At 39.2% G+C, this 12243-nt stretch overlaps 1 protein-coding gene across 1 annotated transcript in view; it reads left to right on the forward strand.

The window, feature by feature from the left end:
• Positions 1-12243, forward strand: part of CNTNAP2 (contactin associated protein 2) — a 663767-nt gene that overhangs the window by 407621 nt on the left and 243903 nt on the right. Inside the window, exon 10 of the mRNA XM_042886519.1 lies at positions 3335-3506. Coding sequence (XP_042742453.1) covers positions 3335-3506 — 172 coding nt within the window. The remainder of the gene's footprint in view (positions 1-3334; positions 3507-12243) is intronic.

The following is a 12243-nucleotide window of genomic DNA, read 5'->3' on the forward strand; positions in this document are numbered from 1 at the left end:
TAGCTACTCAGAGTTCTGTGAAGTGTTTCCATAGTCAAGAACTGCATGGCTTGTTATCATCATAACAAAAGTCTGCAAAATCATTATGTCACTTTTCATTTCATCATTTTTCAGATTTTTTTACCATCTCTTTGAATAAACATATGACAGCCCATAGTTTTGCCTTTTTTGGCTTGCCTGGGCTATATTGAGTGAACAGGAATTGACATAGATCACATAAAATATATAATAAAAATGCTAACTATATATATTCTTGTGTATTAAAACCTAAAAAACAAGACAGGCTGAGGGAGCTGGGCTTGTTCAGCCTGGAGAAAAGAAGGCTGTGGGGTGACCTCACTGCAGCCTTTCAGTACCTAAAGGGAGCCTATAAACAGGAGGGGAGTCAACTCTTGGAAAGGGTTGATAACTGAAGGACAAGGGGAAATGGTTTGAAGTTGAGGGAGGGGAGATTGAGGTTGGATGTCAGGGGGAAGTTCTTTATAGAGAGAGTGATGAGGTGCTGGAACAGCTGCCCAGAGAGGCTGTGGATGCCCCGTCCATCCCTGGAGGTGTTCAAGGCCAGGTTGGATGGGGCCCTGGGCAGCCTGGGCTGGTAGTAAATGAGGAGGTTGGTGGCCCTGTGTGTGGCAGGGGGTTAGAGATTCATGATCCTTGAGGTCCCTTCCAACCCTGGCAATTTTGTGATTTTATGACCTCATAATCAATATCTGTAATTCTAATGAACTCCTAGAATTGGTGATGATTCAGACCCTTCTACTTCGTGAAATGCACAGATTTGATGACAATTTATATGACATATCTATTTTTATGTCTTTCGCATATAAGTTTTCTTGATGCCAGATGCCATGATATTTCATCAAACATAAGTTACATCATCTTTTACTGATTTTATAAGTCCTCCTTCCAGTCATCATTGGGGCACCATCAGTAGCTAGACCAGATAGATTGGCAAAGGCTAAATTGCTTTAATATAGTTTTTACTGCTTCATACAAATTTAGTTGTAACTTTCATGGCACCAAAGAAGCCATTTCCTCAGTGTCAATGTATGTTATCAGGACCTCTAATGAAAACTCAAGATGAGCTATATCTGTAGCATCAGTATTTTTATATATTGCCAGAGCATAAAATTTGAAATTATCAGCTTTACTCTCCAAGTCTACTGAAAAAAATGTTTCCTGTTTCTTTATCAGGACACACTTTATCTGTCATGCTTTCCATACATTGCTTAACAAACTCACAGTGAGGGAATGGTTTTGATTTTTTTGCAGTAGGACTTGCTGTCATGTAACTTGTTTTTAAAATGGAGTCTGTTTGAGTTTTAACTTTCTAAAAATATTTTGTTGATGAGACTGACTTTCATCAGTTCTGCTGTTTTGTGTTTACGAAGAATTTCTACTATGCATTGAGTTTGGCAGCATGTTTCTGCACATAATGTAATCTTTGAAAACTGCAATCTTCGAAAACTAACATAATTTCCTTGCAAACTAATCACTGTGCAATATTACTTGCCTTCAGTGCACTGTGCCCCCCAGTGCCTAGGGCCAGGCCATATTGCTCAGCAAAGCAGAGCTGCCAGTGTGATGACACAGCAGTAGAGGGCATGGGCTGCAGTTCAAGCTGAGCTGGGTTGCATGAAGCCCATGGGCCTTGGAGTGAATATGCCTGTCAGCCCGTCTCTCTTCTTTCCTACTCTTTATGTAAATATTCTGTTTAGATGAATATGTTGAGGCCATCTACTGTTAAAAAATTGTGAGTAGTGGATAAGGCACTGCACTGCCTTTTCCAGGATATTTTTCTCAGGTAAATTGATACATTCTACTATAAGGGATATTCAGCTAAGCAGCGGCATACATTGTAAGATATTATTCTGTTAACACCAGTGTCTCAAAGCTTGCTGGGGGCACAGACGGACTTGTTCAAGTCCAGGCAAGTCCTGGGCAAAGGTTGTGAAAGGTTGAGAACTTTGATGGACAAGTCCTGGGCAAGGGTTGTGAAATCCTTTGTCTGGGGGACACAGATGGACAAGGCCAGGGGCAAGGAGAGATGAGCTGCAGCTAAATGGCTGTGAAGTGCTCTTTTGTGTGGACTTATCTCAGGATGAGGCCATCTCTGGGGGTCGTCGCAAGTCTCTTGCTCAAGCGCCCAAGGATATCACGTAGGCAGAAGGAAAAGGAGGATAAAAGAGGAATCGAAAACCATGAGGATAGGTTTCTGACAACAGATTCCTCACGAAGTGATGCCTGCATGCTGACGTAGAAGAAAAGATGTCTGCCATCACATTCCTCATTACGGAATTCCCGCATGCTGACAGACTCTCCTGGGCTGCTGCCTGAGCACTGCTGCTTCCTGCCACATTGGCTCCGCGGCCGCCTCCTGCTGCCTGCTTGCTGCCCAACGCCGCCACGCTGCTGCTGCTCCCCCCGCGCTGCTTCTGCCTCGGACCTCAAACGCCGTGCAGCGGGACGCTGCTGGATCCTGGTGGTGACCATCCCCGCTTTACGCAACTCTTGCTTCTTTCCTGTCTTTTCTATCGCCCTCCTTCCCTTCCCCGTCTCCCTGATTAGGATTTGTAATAAACTGGTTGGACCAACGTTTGAACCGTTGTTTCTTAATCTCACGTTGGGTATACAGATATTAAAAGAACCTCATCTCCCTCCTATAAATTGGAGCAAGACATACATACATTATTCATTTCCCTATGCTTTCACCTGAATCAAGAATCTAACTCATTCTCATCTTTCTTAAGCAACCTTCATGAAGATTGGCATATAAGTGAATATGTTCAGAGCAAAAATGAAAATTCTGCAAATTGTTCTCAGATTTTTTTCAGAAGCAGGCATGGAATTTAGGGCTAGTTCTAGGTTTGTAGAAAGTTTTGAGCACAAGCATTGTATAGGAAGATTTCTTCTGCAGAAATCTGAACTGGGATGTTGTTTCATAAAATACATGTCAAAAATATGAAGAGAAATTGCAGTGTGATCCTTACAATATGCTAAAAAGATTAATCTTTTCTCAGTTTTCTTAAACTGATTTTTAAAATGAGGATTAATGAGAAACAGTGACGTGAGAATGGGAGACACAAGAAAAGTAGCAGAAGACTTCCACTCAATATTAAAAAAAAAAAAAAAAAAAAAAGGAAGAATCATCGGCTATATTGTATAAATTCTTGCAGGTAATTCCAGTGACTTAACAGCATACAATGAAATCTAATAACTGTACCCCATTTTGCCTTTTTTCTCGTCTAGAAAACATATCTTTTTCCAGTCCAAAAAAATTCTGCCTTGATTATCAGTATGTGAAGTTAATGCTATTCCTTCTGCTGCATTCCAGGGTTTCCTCTACAGATGAATGACTCGGATCACTCTCTATTTCACCATTCGTTTCAAGGATGCATGCAGTTTATTCATGTGGATGATCAGCTGGTGGATTTGCAAGCAGTAGAGCAAGGTCAGCTGGGAAGCTTTGCCAATGTCAGCATTGACATGTGTGCCATTATTGACAGGTAAGTTACAGAATCACTAATATTCTAATACTGATACACATCCTACATATTCTGAAAGTATACAGTGATACAGAGAGATGTTTAGATGATAAGGATGATGTCTTTAGTTTTCTAGCCAGCATGGGTTCATGAAGGGCAGGTCCAACCTGATCTCCTTCTATGATCTAGTGACTTGTCTGGTGGATGAGGGAAAGGCTGTTGATGTGCTCTACCTAGACTTCAGAAGCCTTTGACAATGTCCACACAACATTCTCCTGCAGAAGCTGGCAGCCCGTGGCTTGGACAGGTACGCTCTTGGCTGGATATGGATAAGGAACTGGCTGGAAGGCTGGGCCCAGAGAGGGCAGCTGGCGACCTGTCACAAGTGGTGCTCTCCAGGGGTCGGTGCTGGGGCCTGTCCTCTTCAATATCTTGATTGATGACCTGGATGAGGGCATCGAGTGCACCCTCAGTAAATTTGCGGATGACACCAAATTGGCTGGAAGTGCGGATCTGCCTGGGGGTAGCGAGGCCCTACAGAGGGATCTGGACAGGCTGGAGAGCTGGGCTGGAGCCAATGAGATGAGGTTCAACAAGGCCAAATGCTGGGTCCTGCACTTTGACCACAACAACCCCAGGCAACGCTACAGGCTTGGGGCAGAGTGGCTGGAAGATGTAGAGGAAATGGATCTGGGGGTGTTGATTGATGCTTGGCTGAACATGAGCCAGCAGTGTGCCCAGCTGGCCAAGAAGGCCAATGGCATCCTGGCTTGCATCAGAAATGGTGTTGCCAGCAGGAACAGGGGAGTGATTTTTCCCCTGTACTAACTGTGGTGAGGCTGCACATTGAGTACTGTGTCCAGTTTTGGGCCCCTCACTGCAAGAAAGGCATTGAGGCTCTGGAGCGGGTTCAAAGAAGGGCAACAAAGCTGATGAGGGGTTTGGAGCACAGGCCATATGAGGAGGGGCTGAAGGAGCTGGGAATGTTCAGCCTGGAGGAGGCTCAGGGGAGACCTCATTGCTCTCTATAATTTCCTGAAGGGAGGTTGTAGTGAGCTGGGGGTCGGCCTCTTCTCATGTAACTGCTGATAGAACTGGAGGGAATGGCTTCAAGCTGCGCCAGGGGAGATTTAGGCTGGATGTTAGGAAATGCTACTTCTCTGAAAGAGTGGTCAGGCACTGGAATGGGCTGCTCAGGGAGCTGGTGGAGTCACCGACCCTGGAGGTGTTTGAGGAACGTTTGGATTTTGTGTTGAGGGACATGGTTTAGTGAGAACTATTGGTGACAGGTGGATGGTTGGACTGGATGATCCTGTAGGTCTTTTCCAACCTTGGTGTTTTTGTGATTCTGTGGATTTTGCAGTTCTTGGGGGGAAATTGCATCTCTAGTTTCTACTTTCTCAGGCGGAGGGAGTGAAAAGTGATTGTAAGCCAAATTCAATTCACATGTCAATAATATGACTGTCTTGAATAAAGAAAACTATTCAGAAAGTCACACGTTTTATAAGTTTCTTAAATAGATGTTGTAGTGATCATTTTGCAGCCAGAAGTTATTTCCTGGCTCCATTGCCTTCTGGCATCCATGAATTCCTCAGAGAATTAAAATAACTGTGCACACTTGCATTTATTACCTGGTAACTTGTGCATAAACTTGATTAAAATAATGCTTAGTTGTTCTGGTTTGTTTGTGTTTTCCTGTTTTATTTTCTGCCAGACTGAGAAGAGTAATTAAGGAGTAACTCATTAATTCCAAAATCTTAATACAGGAGCACACTTTTGCTTTGAGATTTACTTATTAAACTTGTGTTGACTTCTGCTTCTTCTAATTTACAAGGTCTTGTTGTTTAGCAAATCTAAAACTATTAAATGAAATGTATTAGGACAGACAGGGAAGGAGTAAGTGACTTAGCTTGGCTTCTCATGATAATTACCTAAGTTTTAAATAATTGCAAGTCTGCTGGAAAGTTGAACATAGGTTTTTTTTCCTTTTTTATTTTAGTTTGAAAAAAAGCAAGGATCACAAGACTGAAGAATTCTAGAATAATTTAGGTTACAAGAATCACAGAATCACAGAATCACAGAATCACCCGGGTTGGAAGGGACCCCAAGGATCATGTAGTTCCAACCCCCCTGCCTAGCAGGGCCACCAAACATACACACTCAGATCAGGTTGCCCAGGACCCCGTCCAACCTGGCCTTAAACACGTCCAAGGACGGGGCATCCACAACCTCCCTGGGCAGCCCGTTCCAGGGCCTAACCACTCTCCTAGTAAAGAACTTTCCCCTAACATCCAACCTAAATCTTCCCTCCTTCAACTTAAAACCATTTCCCCTAGTCCTGCTGTTATCTGCCCTTCTGAACAGTTTACTCCCCTCCTGGGTGTAGGTTCCCTTCAGGTATTGATAGGCTGCAATGAGGTCACCAGGAAGAAGCATCAGGAGTTCATGTGGTCCAAATTTTGCTCGAAGTGAGGCCAATTTCAAAACTGCAACATTTTGCTCGGGGGCATTTCCAGTCAAATTATAAGTATCTCTGGTGGTCGGAATTCCACAAATTATCTAACTCTGGATATCCTCAGCAAATGCCATAAACATGAATATTCTTCCTTTCTCCTCCTTTTCTTGAGGTTTTAATTGCTGAGTATGGTGTCATATGAGATAGAATATCCCTTTGGTCAGTCCTCTCCCTGTATTTTGCCCATCCCCAACTTACACTGGGAGACAGGATTCTGTGGAGGGAGAACCTCTTTTCTGTGCAAGTTCTATTCAACAGTGGCTAAAATAGTGGTGCATTCCAAAGTGCTTTAGCCACAGCGTCAACTGTACCGGCTGCCATTGAAGGATTTTAACTACATAATGTCATCCCAGTCAGAATGGTACAACAGTTTAAGGTTGAAGAGTGTGCTTTGTGGAGTGGCAGTGACTTGGTTTTGGCATGTCAAGGACTCTTTGGGTTGTTGCTTCTCGTGGCTGTGTTAAGAGTTGAAAATCGGCGAAAAGGGGAAGTAGATGAAGTGAAAGAAGAAGATGTTGTGTCCTACAATTCTAATGTTAGAAAGCTTTCATGTTGTTAGTATTTGATAATTTGAATTGATGATTCTTATTTTGAATCTTTGATTTTTTTACTGGAAATAGACTTGGAAGCAATTGTATGAAGGTGCATCTAATTTAGTCTCTGCTTTTTCCCCAGCTGAATAAACTTAAGCTCAAGGAGTAGTTTGTAGTGATCCTACTTAGTCTGACAGACATTGGCAGTAACTCCATCGTCAAATTGAAGCTAGTCAGAATTACCCTTTTCAATATATTACACTGTTACTAAAATGCCTGACATAATGGTTTTATTAAAATCAGAAATGCATTGTAAATTTGAATAACAGAAGCTCCCTATATGTCAAGCACTTTACTTTCAAAGTGAAGTTCGTGTACATATTTCCTGATACAATATATTATGTATTCAAGTAATTCGTGTATTGTAATACAAAGATATGAGGAATACTAAATATATGAGGAATACATTGTGGTACATTGAACTATTAATTTAATTTACACATTTAACATGCATTTTATAATTTTACATAACAAAAATAGACATGTGTTTATAATACAGTGTTATAAGCAATACTTTTCAGATATTTATGTATATATTTATATTGAGGTACTCCATGTTTCTTCTGCCACCTTCAACTTTGCTGTCCCCTTTTATATACGCTAAGTATATATAAATGCATAATTGATATAAAAGTACATGTAAACAATAAATACAACCACTATAAAAATTTGTGTATATATAACTAAAATTCAAAGCATGTCTTCTGTGCTTTCTATACACAAGCAGATTATGTGGCAAGCAGAGTAACAATTCTGTGACCACTGGAAATTAGAAGAGTGTGCATATAAACTTACAGTTCTTTTTTTGTAAGAATTGAGATGCCACCTAGTTCGTTGCTTTCCCATGATCTATTTTATTTCTTTGTAGCTTGCACTTCAAGAGCAGCTCTTACTGAGAAGTAGTAGTGTCAGGCTTTAAAATATAACTGGATTTTATAGTCTGCCTTATTTCAAGTAAGATTTTTACAATTATTCTTTTAACATGATGCCATTACATATAACTGTATTTATTGTATATTTAGCTAAGTGTCACGTGTATTATATCTTATCTTAACTTCATTACCTTTGAAAGAGGAGGATATTTATGCCTGTGATACTGGGATCCTTCTGCTTTTTGGAAAGAAGAACAGTTATTTCACTCTGTACCAGGAATAATTCATTCTTCATCAGTATGGAAATGGCTTTCATAGCCACGCTTCTATGAAGGCACCCACTGGGCAAAAAGATAAGCTGTCACACTCAATTATTCTTGTTGCAGACCCTCCCCCATTTGCTTGGAGGAAAAAAAAACCAAAAATTTGAAGTTGGGAATGATGGAATTTTTCATGATTAACCAGAATGGGTAGGGGACAATTTTATCTAATATATGATGAAAGTTACTCAGCATGATGAGTTCTTGTGCTGCATCAGTGTGGAGGTAACTGATCCTGAAGACACGAGTTCTGCCAGCTGAATGCCCACGCAGTATGGAAAAGATTTCTGCATTTCAGTTTTCTTTTTTTTTTTTTAAGATGCAGGAAGAATGGTTACATTAGTGTTATGCTTATACTTGGGAATCAGAGATGCTGATCAAAGGGTTTTTTAAAATTATTATTTTTATTTTTAGTCCTCTCCTCTCAGATGCTTTGCTATTACATCTAGACTTACAGATTGAGATCTTACTAACAGGGAACACTGATGCTAAAGGGCATCTTTTTACCACTGGCCAAATAGTATAAGTGCTTTATGTGTGTGTGTATGTGTATATATGTAGTTAAAATGCTACAGAGGGGGGAAAAAAGAAGTCCCTCCATCTGTACCTTGACTTTAATTGTATCAGCATTGGAAGTTGTATTGTTGTCACAGTGGTGAACATGCTGTACTTCTTGTGGCAGAACATGTCCTTGTACATCTCCTTTACGTTAACAGAGTTGTTACAGTGCAGATGGTACAGTTGTACTTAAGGATTTTTAACAGAGGATGTTGAAAGAGAATTGTTCATAACCAACCTATCAGAGCTTCAGAGAACTCTTAAAGTCAGTGGTCCTGATTATGGATAAAATAGAGTTCTCAGGATCACAAGGAGAAGACACTAAAATGATTTCAAAATAGTGTCCAGTGCGTTACTATAAGTTATGTAGGATATATGCAACTCTAAAGAAAATCTGTTGGTGTACAATGCATGGGTCATTCTGTATCACAGTGAAATGAATTAGATGCTAAGTTTGTGATTTCATGCTAAAGTTAATGCAAGTAGCCAGACGTGGCAGTGCATTTATGGGTGGTGATTATTGATCACCTCTGTATGAAAAAATGTCAGTGCTCTGCTCTAATCCTGTACAGATATATTGTCTATACTGTGTGATTGCCAATCAAAATCTGAAATAATTCCTTAAATTAACCAAGTACTTCAAGCATGCTAACATATAAAAACAGCCACAGTATAAGTGGAGACAAAACAGGGAGGTTTTTTTTGAAATTAAAAATCATTTCAGTCTTAAAATTTTTCACTTTTAGCTATTTACTTAAAGTTCAAGGTTCTGATCTTCCTCTCTGTTCACAAACTCTGCCAGTTCAGTGGTGATGCACTCAGTGAGGAGCAAGAAATTTTCCTGCAGTAATCTGCCTGAGAACCAGATGATATACGAATATTCAGACTTGCAACTGAACCTGCTTTACAGTTGATGTGTTCCCAAGACTTCCACAAAACTAAAACGAAATAGGACAAGAGAAGGGTTGAATCCATATCATGATTTTAGCCTCCCTTCCAATCAGAAGGGATGTGCCTATGCACTTCCCACAAACCCTCTCTGTCTCCCTTCTTCTCTTTGGAACTGTATGTACCTCTGTATGTGCAAATTCTTTCTGATGTGGAAATGATGTGAAAACACTAAGGCTTTTAATAGGACCACTTCAAATGCATTTAATTCATGATCCATTTCCAGAAAAGTAACTCTACAGCCATAGGTGATGGCTCAAGTAACAGTGATGATGCTTTCATTACCCATGTACCACAGTAAGACAACTGCCATATTTAACACAGTTCAGTATGCAGCTGGAAGGTTACTCACTCTACAGAAATGGCCAGAAAAAGAGATTTTAATTGCCTTCCGTCTTGATGTTTTATCTTAGTTTTCCTCAGTACTTTTTAACTGTGAAAAAAATGTCCATTCTAACACATCAAATATGCGAAATGCCAGTGAAGTGAATGAACTGAGTTTTCCTGTATGTTCACAAACTTCCTCCCTTTCATGAAGTTGGAGAAATTTGGATAAGTGTAGGTAATTAGCCTTCATCCTACTTAACTGATAATTTTCAGTTTGCAAAATCGGATGAAGACTGAGGTAAATGAGAATTAAAATTCATTATCTTATAGAGATAAAATGCAGATATACATTGCTTGATTTAAGATGCTCCTGCAACACTTTGGCATCCTCAAGAGATTGGCCGTGCCTTCCAGTTGTTCTTAATTAGAAGGGAGTTTTGAAGTTAGTGAAATATATGCAGATATATTAAATAATATTTTGGGCCTACAGGCTGGTCAAGTGAATTGCTATGAGCTGGTTTTAGCACTTCAAATAAATTATACTTAGCAATTGCATGTGTTTTGGAGATCGTAATAGTCTTTATGGTAAATCTTTCTCAGAAAGGTATTTTGTATTTGATTTCTTTTTTTTTTTTTTTTTGTCTAAGATAATACTATTCCCTTGTTATAAGGCACATGTAAGGGCATGACTTAAGCAGAAAGCATAGGAATGATTTTTACTAAGTGCTTATTTCATTACTTGACCTGCTTAGTAAAGTTAGGAAATGTCTTGTGGAGTAAATTTTTTTTCAGAGATGTAGGATTCATCACTATTTATCAGAAGATAGGTCAGTGGAATACACTGAAGTAGTACTGATTAAATGTTAAGAGATGTTAACATAGAATTTGAAACAGAAAGAAACAGAACTGAGTTACTGCCACTAGTTCTAAAAAGTCAGACTGGTAGCCATTATGGATTACTTGTTTGAGTGAACATTGAATGTATAGTAACTCTGTGGAATAAGGTATGAGAAGAGGAATGATTTCAGAATGTTTCCTCACTCAGTTTGATTTTTCCCACTTTTTCCTGAGCTTGCCAAACAAGTTAATTATGGTTATATCAACCAGGACAGTGCCATGTCTATTTTTAACAGTTGCCTGTTAAGAGTGTGGAGATGAAACTGGCACTTGCCAGTGCTTGAAAGAGGAATGAAGGCAAAAAATGAACATTGAGGTAGAGGTACACAGGCTGTATTGAGAACAACTTCCTCTTCGTAAAAATTCGAGATTTTTTTTTTTAAAGTTCATTAGAAGTAATCCATGATGTTTTCATTTATATTTTTTCTTAACAAATGTGGTAAGAGATAAAACAGATTGAACAACACGTTCTAGAATAGCTGAGGACACCTTGGACGTAGAAGATGTGCATAAAGATGGAAGCTGGGGACCTGGAAAGGATATATTCAGGAGTAGAGGGGATAGAGATTAAAAGCAAACAAAGAAATAAAGTATGTTCAGAAAGGCAACATGAAGTGGATAGATGTGCACTACTATAGAATAGAAAGGAGAGAGAAATAAGCTCTTTCTTTTCTCTAGTTCTTAGTGAGGGCTACAATCACTTTAAAACATGAGATGTTTCCCTATTTGGAACAGTATGATTAACGGCCCTGCCTGTTAAATAGCTTAATAATGTAATTAGTTGCTCTTAAACAAATTAGAATAGTTTGAAATGAGGATGATTTGAACACTTTTGTACATATGTCATTTTTAATGTGTTGTTTTTTTCTATGTTCATTTATATTTCACAAGTTACTGTAGTCAGTAGCATTCAGATCTGAACTTTTCAAGCAACTCTGGGGAGCTTATACTTTTAGTCTGTCTAATCAATTAGAAATTCCCCAAATCCTCAGTTTTTCTTTGTCTTGTATTTCATTCTTGATTAAAATCTCCAGAGAGAGAGAGGAAAATAAACACTATAAATCCCCATTTATATTATGAAAAGAGTGCCACTGAAATTGTTATCTAGAGCAGGTAGATCATTTGTTCATGATAAATGCTTGTTCTGGCTAAAACGAAAACTAAGGCTTTAGCCTGAAGTAAGCATCTCATTAACACTGAAGTATATTATTGAGAAGAAGTTGTGAAGCAGATTTATGGACAATGTGATATGCTACATAATTTTATGTAGTGATCGAAGGTCATTTCAGAAAATGATATATGGTGAGCCTGATAAGAAAGTACAAATCATGGGCAGAATATTTGTTAAGATCACATGGAAATGAAATCTGTACAGGGATAAATACTTAAACTTTCTCTCCCTTCCCCAAAGCATTTGATTTCACAGGCATTTTTTTTTTCAGAGACATTTCTCTTAAAAACTTAATGTAAGTATATACGTATTGCTTTCTCTCTCCTTCGCCATGTACAGACTGTATACCCATATGATAAGTTTACACTGTGTCTCGCTCCAATTTATAGGAGGGAGAGGAGGTTCTTTTATTATCTATATACCCGGTGTGAGATTAAGAAGCAACGGTTCAAATGTTGGTCCAACCAGTTTATTACAAATCTTAATCAGGGAAATGGGGAAGGGGAGGATGGACACTATTATGAATTAGGGTAATGGGGGAAGGGAAGGAGGGCGAT

The sequence above is a fragment of the Lagopus leucura genome, unplaced genomic scaffold (assembly GCF_019238085.1).
Source record: "Lagopus leucura isolate 7727_CA_CO unplaced genomic scaffold, USGS_WTPT01 Super-Scaffold_100058, whole genome shotgun sequence".
NCBI lineage: Eukaryota > Metazoa > Chordata > Aves > Galliformes > Phasianidae > Lagopus > Lagopus leucura.